Source organism: Halichoeres trimaculatus, unplaced genomic scaffold (genome assembly GCF_033239565.1).
Source record: "Halichoeres trimaculatus isolate MK-OKI-2021-1 unplaced genomic scaffold, fHalTri1.1 fHalTri1_scaffold_9, whole genome shotgun sequence".
Taxonomy (NCBI): Eukaryota; Metazoa; Chordata; class Actinopteri; order Labriformes; family Labridae; genus Halichoeres; species Halichoeres trimaculatus.
Window position 1 is genome coordinate 34,338,521 of NW_027437188.1, and position 14,315 is coordinate 34,352,835.

General features: G+C 41.1%; 4 protein-coding genes across 4 annotated transcripts; all 4 read left to right on the plus strand.

Annotated features, from left to right (window-relative positions):
• Nucleotides 1-1,343: 1,343 nt before the first annotated feature.
• LOC141797381 (olfactory receptor 2A14-like) lies at nucleotides 1,344-2,288 on the plus strand. Its single transcript, XM_074678696.1, has one exon. It carries the CDS (start codon nucleotides 1,344-1,346, stop codon nucleotides 2,286-2,288), a length of 945 nt encoding a protein of 314 aa, XP_074534797.1.
• Nucleotides 2,289-4,160: 1,872 nt separating this feature from the next.
• Nucleotides 4,161-4,844, plus strand: LOC141797382 (olfactory receptor 52N4-like). The gene is made up of 2 exons (XM_074678697.1): nucleotides 4,161-4,235; nucleotides 4,287-4,844. Exons 1-2 carry the CDS (start codon nucleotides 4,161-4,163, stop codon nucleotides 4,842-4,844), a joined length of 633 nt encoding a protein of 210 aa, XP_074534798.1.
• Nucleotides 4,845-9,003: 4,159 nt separating this feature from the next.
• LOC141797383 (olfactory receptor 11A1-like) lies at nucleotides 9,004-9,948 on the plus strand. The gene has a single exon (XM_074678698.1). It carries the CDS (start codon nucleotides 9,004-9,006, stop codon nucleotides 9,946-9,948), a length of 945 nt encoding a protein of 314 aa, XP_074534799.1.
• Nucleotides 9,949-12,841: 2,893 nt separating this feature from the next.
• Nucleotides 12,842-13,780, plus strand: LOC141797384 (olfactory receptor 11A1-like). The gene has a single exon (XM_074678700.1). It carries the CDS (start codon nucleotides 12,842-12,844, stop codon nucleotides 13,778-13,780), a length of 939 nt encoding a protein of 312 aa, XP_074534801.1.
• The last annotated feature ends 535 nt before the right edge of the window (nucleotides 13,781-14,315 follow it).

Below are 14,315 nucleotides of genomic sequence, written 5' to 3' on the forward strand. Positions count from 1 at the left end.
TCGTATGGACAGAGATATTTCTGTGGTGTGGACGCAAAATTTTTTTCAAACGATGGAAAAGATATCCGATCAAAAAAATATCCATATTCGTGTGGTTCAGGCCTTAGTCTCCTCTTTTTCACATATCATCAGATTATTATGAATTTTGATTCCATTTATACATGTATGACATAATTCTTGATTGTCTTTTAGTGTCCATATTTGATTGTTAATGTCCATCACTTGTCTTACAACATCACTTCATTCACTATCATTGTTTTGGAACATTTTGTCCTTCCTACTGTATTACAGACCAAACAAACCCACATATTTACGTTTCAGCATTCTTCAGGTCTTGACAATTTTTAGATGATACACACTTAGCTAGTATCATTTTCATATCTGTCAAAAGTCATTTGACATTTTTTTTTTCTTAAATATGTTCATGGAACCGCTGCACATGGTTTCTCCTTGTAGCTAGTGTTTATTTGGGTTTGGTAAGTCGATGTTGGTAATACCACAGATAAAACCTTTTTTCTTGCCAATTTCTGAAAAAAGATCTCCAGCATATGTGATGAAGCTGTTCAGATTCAAATTTTGTGCTCTGTAAATACAACAAATAATAATAATACAATTCTTCTTTGGACGGATTTTCAACAAAATTTACATAAACCTGCATCAGCAAGTCTAATATAGTTAAAGTCTATTTGAAGCTCAGTTAAAAAGTGGCATCAGATTAGGCTAAATTATGTCTGTGTTTAACAAAAAATATATTAATAAAAGTTTAAAGCTTTGATTTGTTTCTGGGGTTCACAGAATTTGTTTAAATAAGAGAAAAAAGAGAAAATAAATTTGTAGTTGTACAAGTTTTACATTCAACATGTGTGTGCGTGTGGGTGTGTGTGTGTTTTAAATTTTGCATTCAATGCATGGTTTGTGTTTTTCTGACTCAGGTCAGTCTGGGTGAACCTGTCCCGTCATCACTATTTGATTTCAAAATAATCACTCAGTTTTGGGTCTTTAAAGTTTTCTCTCCACATGGTGAATCTTCAGTTTCCTGAGAGATGACGTCGACTTTGATTAACTCGTCTGTTCCAGTCATGTGACTGGCATGGAGGGTATTTAATCACCAGCACACTGACTCTGCAGTTAAGTCAGCTGCACTATCTCACATCATTCTGTTGAACAGATGAACCTTAAAGAAAGTGCAGAAAGACGGCTCCTGAAATAACAACATGTAATTTAACGTCGGATGAGGTCTTACAACACAAAGGAGAGCCAGCTTTGTGAGTATATGGACTATATGTAAGACCTGCTGCAGGTCCCAGTCTCATGCTCTATTAGGTAACAGCTCTGGATACATCATGATCAATGTGACTCAGTTCTCTCATTTTAGACTCGGTGGCTATTCTGAAACTGGCTTTCTGAAGCACATTTATTTTCTTGTTGCAATCTTGATCTACATGTTGATTCTTTGTGCCAACCTGTTGCTTATTACTGTGATCTGTAGGAACAGGAGCTTACATGAACCCATGTACATGTTTCCATGCAGTCTGTTTGTTAATGAGCTGTTTGGTAGTACAGCTTTCTTCCCTCTGCTCCTGGATCAGCTCCTCTCTGACACTCACACTGTTTCTGTTCCTCTGTGTCTCATGCAGATCTACTGCCTCTACTCTTATGTGTTTGTAGAGTTTTTTAATCTGACTGTGATTTCTTATGATAGATATCTTGCTATCTGTTATCCTCTGCAGTATAACTCTTATATGACCTTTAAAAGAGTAAGTGTGAATATAGCAGCAGCATGGTTAACTGCCTTTCTTCATATGTTTTGCACAGTGTCTTTGAGTGCTTCTCTGCAGCTGTGTGGGAACGTCATCGACTATATTTACTGTAACAATTACTCTGTTATCAAACTGGCCTGCTCTGACACCAGAGTAAATAACATCTTGGGTTTCTGCTCTCTCGTACTCACAGTTATTGTCCCCTTGATTCTGATCTTTTACACCTACATGAGGATCCTCAGAGTCTGTTTCTCAGGCTCCAAACAGACGCGACAGAAAGCTGTCTCTACCTGTACACCTCACCTGGTCTCTCTCTTTAACTTCTCTTTTGGATGTTGCTTTGAGGTGATTCAGAGCAGGTTTGAGAAGAGTGGCCTTCCACCTTTCATGGTTGTATTTCTATCCTTATACATTTTTGTAAGTCAGCCTCTTTTAAACCCCATCATTTATGGCCTGAAAATGTCCAAAATCTTTGACACGTGTAAGCGTCTTTTTTGTTCTAAGTTTCTGTTAATCCAGCTGAAATAAAAACATGTATGAACACTCTGAATGACTCCTTGATGTGTAAGAGCCATAAGACACAGTCATCGGAGAAAATCCATTTACCCGAGTTTACAGATACAAGTTCTTGTCCAGAATTTCTATGCTTTGATGATGCACTCAACAATGTAAACACCCCGTGTACTGAGGAGGAAATATTACCTTCCATTGCTACTTCTAGTTGTACAGTATGTCCATATATAAAGTCAGCACAAGCAGAAGTGCCCACTATCACTCTGTGTGGTTTATATTTACTTTTATCTTCATCCTGATCGGTTTGTGAAGACTGGCATGATGATCAGTGCTGTGCTCGAACTGTGAAATCAGAGTGCGGATTACTGATTTGCTCTTGCTCTCATTCTATAAAAATTAAAAAAGGGGTTTTCCTCCAGCTCAGGCTTTTCGCCTGTTAGCTTTTATACCATACTGGTATGTACCTTTGTAATAACTAATAATAATTATACATTTTATTTTTAAGCCCTTTCCATCTAAGGATCTCAAAGTGCTGCAACTTCATAAAAACAGAGAATACTAAATCAGAAAAGATAAAAAGATTAAAGGGGGCAATAAGACGGAGCAATGAAAAACGAATTAAAAACAGCTTAGAACGGACAATTCTAAAAGTATCAAATTTGGCTTGAAGCTTTCCTAAAAAGGAATGTTTTTAGCCCCTTTTTTAAAACAGAGAGCGGAGTTTGTGGCTCTTAGGGTGTCAGGGAGGGCATTCCAGAGACGTGGGGCCACAGCACAAAAGGCCCCCTCACCCATAGTCCTCAACCTGGGCCGTGGTGTATGAAGGAGGTTTGAGTGGGTGGAACGTGTCGTGACCTCAGGATGGATTAGTTCTTTGAGGTACAAAGGGGCATGTCCATGGATGCACTGATGTGAAATGAGGGAAACCTTATACTCAATCCTGGTGGAGACGGGGAGCCAGTGGAGTGGCTGAAGAATGGGGGTGATGTGATCATGTTTCAGCACTCTCATCAGGATCCTTGCTGCAGAGTTCTGGGTGTATTGGAGCCTCTGCAGGCTCTTGCTAAGGATCCTGATGAGAAGTGTGTTACAGTAGTCCAGTCTGGAGATAAAGGCATGGACAAGTTCTGTGCAGGGACGTGTCGCGACTTTCAGACTGGGGTGGCACAATGAAGGCAGTGACATAGGACGGGGTGGCCAGGGTGTACACATGTACAACTTATTACTGTTTAACTTCTTAAAATTCACTTTTTACTTTAACAAATATCTATGACTGAATAAATATCATATTCAAGTTTATGATTTTAGGATAGAAACATATTTTACATAAATGTGCATCAGCAAGTCTAATGAAGTTAAAGTCAACTTTAAGGGCAGTTAAAAAGTGGCATCAGATAAGGCTAAATTGTGTTTGTGCTAAATAAAAAATTATATATGAATAAAAGTTTAAAAACTTTGATTTGTTTCTTGGGTTCACATAATTTGTTGAAAATAAGAGAAAATATATTTGAAGTAGTACAAGATTTACATTTAAACGTTTGTGTGTGTGTGTGTGTGTGTGTGTGTGTGTGTGTGTGTGTGTGTGTGTGTGTGTGTGTGTGTGTGTGTGTGTGTGTTTTAAATTTTGCATTCAATGCATGGTTTGTGTCTCTGTTTCCTGAGAGATGACGTCAACTTTGATTTGCTCATCTGTTCCGGTCATGTGACTGGCAAAAAGGGTATTTAATCACCAGCACACTGACTCTGCAGTAAAGTCAGGTGCACTATCTCACGTTATTCAGATTAACAGGTGAGCCTTAAAGGAAGTGCAAAGAGACTTCTACTAAAATCAGAATATGTTAACAAAATTCTAGCTGAGGTTTCAATACGTAAAAGTGAGAGGGCTCTATGAGCATTAGCTCTAGGTGTGACTCCTCCATTAAACCTGCCCCTGCTGCAGGTCCTGTTCTCATCCTTCATGAGGTAACTGCTCCAGATATGATAAATGTGTCTCAGTTCTGTTATCCTCTGCAGTATAACTCTTATATGACCCTAAAAAGGGTCAGTGTGCATATTGCAGCAGCATGGTTAACTGCTTGTCTTTGCATAGTTTGCACAGTGTCTTTGAGTGCTACTCTGCAGCTGTGTGGGAACATCATCAACAACATTTACTGTAATAATAACTCCATTGTCAAACTTGCCTGCTCTGACACCAGAGTAAATAACCTCTATGGCCTTGTCCACTCTGCAATATTTATCCTTTTTCCCATGATTCTGATCCTGTACACCTACATGAGGATCCTCAGAGTCTGTTTCTCTGGCTCCAAACAAACACGTCAGAAAGCTGTCTCTACCTGCACACCTCACCTGGTCTCTCTCTTTAACTTTGCTTTTGGATGTTGCTTTGAGGTGATTCGGAGCAGGTTTGAGATAAGCACACTTCCAGCTCTAGTGTCCATATTTTTATCCCTATACCTTATCGTATGTCAACCTCTCCTAAACCCCATCATTTACGGCCTGAAAATGTCCAAAATCTTTGACAAGTGTAAACGCCTGTTATGTTCTAAGTTTCTGTTAATCCAGCTGAGATAAAAACATGTATAGACACTCTGAATGACTGCTTCATGTATGAGGGTCACTGTGCACTCAAAGAGCAGATGGAAACCTTTGTGTTTGTTGCTGATCAGAGCTGGCTGTCAGTTTGTCTCATTAGAATAAGTTTAATTGTGTTCAATGTGTTGATGGAGGAACAGGAGTTTAAACAACAATTCAAATTTGTTAAGTGTCAGACAATGTGAGGATGAATAAAAAAGTGAACTGATGAACAATTATTGTTTCATCATTTAATTCAGTAATGGAATAACAACGGGTAAATATTTACATAAAATGTGCTCTCACTGTTTTACTCTGTTCTTATTGCTCTCAGGCAGTGATGAATGAACACAAAGTAAATGTTACTTTAACCTAGGGGCTATTATTTTACTTCCCTACATTTAAGAGACCAACCTCTTGTCTTTGACTTCAACTGATGTCTGTTATGTCCCCATTGTTATCAGCTTATGCTCAAGTCAGCTGGTAAAATCAACACCAGCTCAGACTTTCTTCAATCTTTGGTTTGAGTCCTTTGGTCTTCTCACAAACAAATTTTGTGACTCTGACTAACATTTAGTTTCAGATACTTTCAGCTGAGAAAATCCTGGTTTGTTACTGGTTGTTTAAAGATCAGGAGCAGGATTCCTAAAAGTCAAAGAATTGTCTGATGAATTCAGTATTGTGTCTTATATTCATAAATTCCTCTCTCCAGAGTGGGTGATTGACAGAATCGCACAGCTTCATAAAAGTGTCACTACTCTCAGGTCTGAGGAAAAAACTGAACCAACCCACATTAAAACTGTGTTTATCCAGGAGTCTTAAGTTCACCCTGGCTCCCTCAATGGCCTCTTCATTTATGTGGCAGTGGGGTTTAACTGGTCTCGTTCAACGATGCAACAAAACCACCAAAGAAGGAGAGGAAAGTAACGTATAGCTGCATTTCCACCAAGCAGTCAGGGGTCGGTTCAGTACCGTTTGGGACGGTTTGGTACAGTTATGCCTGATCCCATTTGCATTTCCACAGCAAATTGTGCCCTCTCGTGTTGGGCGGCGTGTAAGCCAGATGCCGAAAGCCGCAGCTGTTAAACAACAGCTTGACGTAGTGGTGCAACGGATCATCATTGATCCGTGATCAGTTTGGATCGACATAATCGGTTCGGCACACACGTGTCCCACGTATTGATTTCGGTAAAAAGCTGTGTCCTCATCCGCACACATCTTTTGACGAGCAGAGCAGGGAGGTGTGCAGACATGGCAAGCTGAGGAGAGGAGGAGCTTGAACGCCCTGCGACACACTGGCCATACACACCATGCCGTGCCTAAAGTGATCCTCCTGGATGGAACAAGTTGGGTCCTATCACAAGGTTTAGGGCAGAAATTACCCCTACAGCAGTGATTTTGTGCAGCAGAAGCCCAGAGCGCACGCACCACACACCCCCTCCCTGCTCCTCTGCTCGTTTCCTCTGCACTCAGACGGCCATATTTTACTTGACCAAAAACACAAATAAACGGACTCCCACTTAAAAACTCTGATACAGGTCTGCATTCACGCTTTATTTAGAGAATTTTCAGCGCGTCACTTTCACACAAAAACACAGCTCAATAAGGCTCTAGTTCTCATCGTGGCGTAAAACGGCGCTACCTCTGCTGCAGAGCCACAGCTGGCTACGAGGCGCTCGCCGCGTAGTGTATCAGTCCGCGCGGGCGCGACGTGCCAGATATAAACAAACGCAGGTAGTCTGCCAGGACGAATTACGCAATAACAACGTAAAGATGAGTGATTATGAGAGCGAGGACGACCTGCCGTTCACTTTGCATTCCATTCCCCATGCTGTTTATATCTGTTTGTTTATATCTGGCGTGTCTTTTTGAAAAAAAATCTGAAATTATATATTGATCAGGTTCTTTCACTCTCCTTGTTTCAAGGATGATGTCTTCTAATGTTTACCTTTGAGTTCTATTTTATTAATGGTCTTTCAACCAATATTAAAAGGAGATATGCCTTTTTATGTTGCTGTTGCACTTTAAATTGATTTTTGGTCCATTGTTAAATTTTAAAGGAAGGAGATAGGCCTATATATTGCACTTTAAATTGTTTTTCATTAATTACTATGTTATAAAGAAGATATGCCTTGTGCACTACTTTTATATATTTAATTGAAAATAAAAAGTGTTTAATAAATGGACAAAACTTGGTTATTTATTTATTTGTACTTTTTCGCTTTTTGCTGATCCGAAAAATGATCCGATCCGTGACTCTTGATCCGCGGTAGATCCGATCCTTGAGTTTTGTGATCCGTTGCACCACTAGCGTGATGCCTTAGCAGTTTACCCCGCTATTAAATCCAACAAAGAAGAAAAACGCGACACAGTAAACAAAAAGCATAGATGAAGACATGCAGCATTTCGTCCTCTCTGTGATTGGCACGTAGCTCTTTGATACAAAGAACAATCGAGCTTTTTTCAGAGAAGTCTGTGTGCCGCCAGGAGAAATACAGCTGCTGTCATGGGGTAAGTGACGATTCTTTTAGCCAATCACCGGTCTGCAGTGTGTTGCTCCACCTTTCCAGAGTGGACCGGTTCAGTCTGGCACCCATACGGAAGGGTCCCAAAAAACAGTAGGCTGGCTCGTCTGGGTTTTTAAGGGAACTGTCCTGGGATAAGTCAGTGTAAACGCCGCAAAATGCGTGCCGCACCGAGACGAACTGAACCGGTCTGCTTGGTGGAGACGCGGCTTAAGATGACCGTAACACTACACTGGCCTAGCTATACGCCCTTGCAAGGGTGATAAAGGGATAAAGAAGTTTGCCCAACCAGTCCACATGTGCTTTGTTGATCTGGGAAAGGCCTTTGATTGTGTCTCCCAAGGTTTCTTTTAGGGGTTGATTCTGGAATATATAGTCAATCGTTGTTAGGGGCTATTCAAACACGATATTTTGGGACTTTTCTGGAGAGTTTGGTTTGTATTGCTAACAGTAAGTCGAACTCGTTCCCAGTCAGAGTTGGACTTTGACAGGACTGCCCTTTTTTTACCAATTCAGTTCATTTCATTTAAGCCCCATCCAGTCTGTTGGACTGGTTGGGGCTTGAGTGCTTGAGGCTCAGGATCTATTACCTCCTGCTTGCAAACCACACCCTGAGGTCCTTTATTTTCTTCACCTTCCACCTGTGTCCACCATTATCTTACAAAGAAGCATGGCCTTGGAATCAGATGAAGCCTGAAAAAGGCAACAAAACACAGAAAACCCTAAACTAGATACTCTCATTCCCTGGGAGATCCCCCAAAACCTGTCAATCAGAATCACATATAGAGTAAACCTGTGCCATGGAGTAACCCTGACAGGTGTGCTCACAGGAGTCTGAAGGCACTACGCCAAAGCCAGGGCGGATTTGGCACCAAAATGTACCAAACTGTAAGACAACTCAGGCTGAATGTCAGCATTCAGGAAGCTAATGATGAGGGAAAGATGCTCATTAGATCTTTACATGTGCTCACTTGTTTAGGTCCAGCATGACTCAGGTCAGTCTGGGAGAACCTGTCCCCTTATCACTGTTTGATTTCATAGTTTTCAATCAGTTTTGGGTCTTTAAAGTTTTCTATCCACGTTGTGAATCTTTAGTTTCCTGAGAGATGACATCACTTTGATTAACTCATCCGTTCCAGTCAGGTGACCAGAGCTGAGGGTATGTAATCACCAGCACATTGACTCTGCAGCAAAGTCAGCTGCGCTATGTCACAGTATTTTGAAGAACAGGTGAGCCTTAAAGATAGTTTACACATACAGCTAATTAAAACAGAATATGTTAACAAAATTCCAGATGAGGTTTCACAATGTAAAAAAGAGGGGGGCCTGTGAGCATCAGCTCTCTGTGTAAGACCTCCATAAAACCTGCCCCTGTTGCAGGTACAGGTCTCATGCTCTATGACAGGGATGTCAAACTCGTGCCATGGAGGGCCAAGAGGCTGCAGGTTTTCCTTCCAACCAAACACTACACCAGCTGATTCCACTGATTACCTCACCTTCAAGCAGAGAGCAGGGACTAATCAGTGAAACCAGCTGGTGAAGTTCTTGGTTGGATAGAAAACCTGCAGCCTCTTGGCCCTCCATGGCACGAGTTTGACACCTGTGCTCTATGAGGTAACCGCTCAGAATAGATCATGATCAATGTGACTCAGTTCTCTCATTTCAGACTTGGTGGCTTTTCTGAAACCAGGTTTCTGAAGCACATTTATTTCCTTGTTGCAATCTTGATCTACATGTTGATTCTTTGTGCCAACCTGTTGCTCATTGCTGTGATCTGTAGGAACAGGAGCTTACATGAACCCATGTACATGTTTCCATGCAGTCTGTTTGTTAATGAGCTGTTTGGTAGTACAGCTTTCTTCCCTCTGCTCCTGGATCAGATCCTCTCTGACACTCACACTGTTTCTGTTCCTCTGTGTTTCCTGCAGATCTACTGTCTCCACTCTTATGTGAACGTAGAGTTTTTTAATCTGACAGTCATTTCCTATGACAGATATCTTGCAATCTGTTATCCTCTACAGTATAACTCTTATATGACCTTTAAAAGGGTGAGTGTGCTTATTTCAGCAACGTGGTTAACTGCTTTTATTTCTGTCGCTTGCACAGTACCACTGAGTGCTACTCTGCAGCTGTGTGGAAACATCATTAACAACATTTACTGTAATAACTACTCCATCGTCAAACTGGCCTGCTCTGACACCAGAGTGAATAACATCTACGGCCTATGCCTAACTGTGATCAAGGTTTTTGTCCTCCTGACTCTGATCTTTTACACCTACATGAGGATCCTTCAAGTCTGTTTCTCAGGCTCTAAACAAACACGTCAGAAAGCTGTCTCTACCTGCACACCTCACTTGGTCTCTCTCTTTAACTTCTCTTTTGGATGTTGCTTTGAGGTGATTCAGAGCAGGTTTGAGAAAAGCAAACTTCCAGCTCTAGTGCCCATATTTTTATCCCTATACCTTATCTTATGTCAGCCTTTCCTAAACCCTGTCATGTATGGCCTAAAAATGTCTAAAATCTTTGACATGTGTAAGCGTCTGTTGTGTTCTAAGTTTCTGTTAATCCAGCTGAGATAAAAACATGTATAGATACTCTGAATGACTGCTTCATGTATGAGGGTCATTGTGCACTCAAACTAAGAGCAGATGGAAGCCTTTCTGTTTGCTACCGACCTGACCTGGCTATCAGTTTGTCTTATTAGAATAACCTTAATCATGTTCAATGTGTTTATAGAGTAACAGGTGTTTGAACAACAATTCAAATTTGTTAAGTATTGGACAATGTGATGATGAATAAAACATGCACTAATGAACAATTATTGTTTCATCATTTACTTCAGTAAGGGAATAACAAACTGGTAAATATATGAACAATTGTGCTTTTAGATTTTTACTTTTTTCTTATGGCTCTCAGGCAGTGATGAATGAACATGGAGTAAATGTTACTTTAACCTAGGGGTAATTTTTTTTTACTTCACTTTATTTGAGAGACCAACCTTCTGTCTTTCACTCCAACTGATATCAGTGATGTCAACACCAGCTTGGACTTTCTTAAATCTTTGGTTTGAGTCCTTTGTTCTTCTCAGAAACATTTTTTTCAACTCTGACTGACATTCAGTATCAGATACTTTCAGCTGAGAAAATACTGTTTTTTTTGCTGGTTGCAGGAAATTGAACCAACCCACATTAAAACTGTGTTTTTCCAGGAGTCACCCTGGCTCCCTTAATGGTTATTTAATTCATGTGGCATTGGGCCTTTACTGGCCTAGTTCAATGATGCAACAAAACCACCAAAGAAGAAGGGGAAAGTAACGTAAGATAACCGGAACACTACACTGGCCTAGCTTTATACTCTTGCAAGGGAGCTTAAGAGCTAAAGGGATATAGGAGTTTGCCCAACCAGCCCATGTGTGCTTTGTGGATCTGGAAAACACTTTTGATCGTTTCTCCCGAAGTATCTTGAGGGGGGTGATCCTGGAATATGGAGTCAATTGCCATTTTAAGAGGCTATTCAATCTCAATATTTCCGGACTTTTCTGGAGAGTTTGGTTTGTATTGCTTACGTTGCTTAAGTTGAGTGGGTTGAGTTTTTACCAATTCTGTTCTTTACTTTTATAGACAGGATTTCTAGGTGCAGCCATGTGGCACAGGGAGTCAGGTTCGAGGGTCCTGGGATCCCATCTTTGCTTTTTTGCAGATGATGTGGTCCTATTGGCCTCATTAAACACTTGTTCCATCTCTAGGTTTGCAGCCAAGTGTGAAGCATTTGGGTCAAAGGTCATCACCTCTAAGTCTGAGACCATCATTCTCAGTCAGAAAAATGTGGAATTCCCATTTTGGGTAAGGGGGTTTATGCCCCAAGTGGACGAGTTTAAGTATCCCAAGGTCTTGTCCACAAATGAGGAGAAACAGGTGCAAGAGATTGACAAATAGATTCTACTAACGCTATCCTGGTCTGTCATGGGGAAGAGGGAGTTGAGCCGGTAGGCAAAGCCCTCAATTTACTGGTCAATCCATGTCCCAACCCTCACCTATGGCCACAGGCTGTGAATAGTGACCAAAAGGACAAGACAGCTAACAAAAGCAGCTGAAATGATCTACCTCTGCATGTCTGGACTCAGCTTTAAAGAAAGGTTTCTGAGCTTGGATATCTGGTAATACTTGAGCTGCTGCTCCTCCAAATCAAGAAGAGGCAGATGAGGTGGTTGCCTTGCCTAAGGATGCCTTGGTATTCCCTCGGAGGAGCTGGCTGCAGTCGCAGGTAACACTGGTCTTTGCTGCACCCTCAACCCTAGCCTGGTTTACGGTGAAAGATGGATAGATGGATGGATGGATGGACAAATGAATGGTTTGATAACTTAGTTCTCTGGAAGTTAAAGTGAAACTAGATCAGGAATTGAGCCATAGGCCAACAAAAAACTGTGTTCTAAAATAGCATAAAGTCTGTTGGGGTAATATGGGGAAAATGGTAACTCATGTACTGAGAGACCGTACCAGGTAAACCTTACAGGACTCTGAAAGTAACAAACCTTGGATGAACAAACTCAAAGTTCATTTTCCTGTTGGGAGCCCAACAGGGATGAACCCAAAGTGTTCCTCTAGTGTCCAAGAGCTGTCAGTCTGCTGGAGGCCCCAAGGAACTGAGTGGGGTGATACTGTGGTGGATTAAGCACACCCTAGATCCCTTCCTCCCTCTGAAATCTAAATCCAGATGCACCATGGTGGTCTGAATGACTAAAACTGTTCCTGGTCTCCTCTGGCACTGTGTCAATTAAGGAACAGGAAGTCTTAGCTCATGGGTGGTCTCATTAGTACCAACTAAGACGACCAAGGCTCTGAACATGGCCCACATAGACTTAAGTTGTCCCCGGAACTTGTCCTCAACAAAAGGCTTAAGGCACCATCCCAAAGCCCAGATGAAATCAAAGCCACAACACCAAACTGTAAACCCACCCAAGTCTGGCTGAATGTCAGCATACAGGAACTCATTGATGACAGGAAGATGTGCATTTCATCTACATTTGCTCACTGATAAATGATTGAAATGTCAGTCTGGGAGAGCCTGTCTTCTCACCACTATAGAGTTTCCAAATACTCATTCAGTTTTAGGACTTTAATTTTTTTATCCAAATCGTAAATCTTCTGTTTCCTGGAACATGCTGTCACTTTCATAGGCTCATCTATTCCAGTCACATGACCATCAAGAAAGGTATTTAATCACCATTACTTGGCTCTGCAGTAAAGTCAGCTGCACTCACATTATTCTAATGCACAGGTGAGCCTTAAAAAAAGAGCACACAGTCGTCTCCTGAATTGGACTGTGTATCTCACAATTCCAGACGAGGGTCCAACAACATGAAAGAAAGCAAGCTCTGTGAGTATCTGCACTCCACATAAAACCCTCCATAAAACCTGACCCTGCTGCAGGTCCAGGTCTCATGCTCTATGAGGTAACAGCTCAGGACGGATCATGATCAATGTGACTCAGTTATCTCATTTCAGACTTGGTGGCTTTTCTGAAACCAGGTTTCTGAAGTACATTTATTTCCTTGTTGCAATCTTGATCTACATGTTGATTCTTTGTGCCAACCTGTTGCTCATTGCTGTAATCTGTAGGAACAGGAGCTTACATGAACCCATGTACATGTTTCCATGCAGTCTGTTTGTTAATGAGCTGTTTGGTAGTACAGCTTTCTTCCCTCTGCTCCTGGATCAGATCCTCTCTGACACTCACACTGTTTCTGTTCCTCTGTGTTTCCTGCAGATCTTTTTTCTCTATTCTTATGTGTTTGTAGAGTTTTTTAATCTGACTGTGATTTCTTATGATAGATATGTTGCTATCTGCTACCCTCTGCAGTATAACTCTTATATGACCTTTAAAAGGGTGAGTGTGCATATTGCAACAGCATGGTTAACTGCTTTCATTTCGATAGCTTGCATATTGTCCTTGAGTTCTACTCTGCAGCTGTGTGGGAACGTCATTAACAACATTTACTGTAATAACTACTCCATCGTCAAACTGGCCTGCTCTGACACCAGAGTAAATAACATCTATGGCCTAGTCCACTCTGCAATATTTATCCTTTTTCCCATGATTCTGATCTTTTACACCTACATGAGGATCCTCAGAGTCTGTTTCTCAGGCTCCAAACAGACGCGACAGAAAGCTGTCTCTACCTGCACACCTCATCTGGTGTCTCTCTTTAACTTCTCTTTTGGAATTTGCTTTGAGGTGATTCAGAGCAGGTTTGAGATGAGCAAACTTCCAGCTCTACTGCCCATATTTCTTTCCTTATACTTTTTTGTATGTCAGCCTTTCCTAAACCCTATTATTTATGGCACAAAAATGTCCAAAATCTCTGACATGTGTAAGCGTCTGTTTTGTTCTAAGCTTCGTTCATCTTGTTGAGATAATGACATGTTTGAACATTTTGAAAGACTGCTTCGTGTGTGAGGGTCACTGTGCGCTCAAACAAAGAGCAGAAGGAAACCTTTCTGTTTGCTGCTGATGTCACCTTGATGTTAGTTTGTCTCATTTAGAATAACTGAATGTGTTTCATGTGTTGATAGAGTATTGTGTTCAATTCTAACAACACTTTGAGTTAGTAAAGTGTCAGAAAGTTCTGCTGTTTGAGGCTGAATAAACAAAATGTAACATCAAATGTCCTGTTTTTGACTCCACTACATGTCCATGAATGTCCTTATCACTGTCAGCTACTGGCAATTCCAGATAGTATAAACAGGATGACAATAACCTATATTGTGTCTTATATTCATAAACCCCTCTCTTCAGAGTCAGTGGTAGACAAAATCACATAGCTTCATGAAAGTGACACTGCTATCAGGTCTGAATACAAGACTGGACCAACCCACATCAATCTGTGTTTATCCAGGAGCTCTATGCTAACCCTGGCTCTTCTAAAGGTCACTTAATTCATGAGGCA

Coding starts and splice junctions, on each gene's coding strand:
- LOC141797382 (XM_074678697.1), top strand. CDS start 4,161: ATGAGCATTAGCTCTAGGTGTGACTCCTCCATTAAACCTGCCCCTGCT. Junction 4,236..4,286: donor CTGTTCTCATCCTTCATGAG/GTAACTGCTCCA, acceptor TATCCTCTGCAG/TATAACTCTTATATGACCCT.
- LOC141797381 (XM_074678696.1), top strand. CDS start 1,344: ATGATCAATGTGACTCAGTTCTCTCATTTTAGACTCGGTGGCTATTCT.
- LOC141797384 (XM_074678700.1), top strand. CDS start 12,842: ATGATCAATGTGACTCAGTTATCTCATTTCAGACTTGGTGGCTTTTCT.
- LOC141797383 (XM_074678698.1), top strand. CDS start 9,004: ATGATCAATGTGACTCAGTTCTCTCATTTCAGACTTGGTGGCTTTTCT.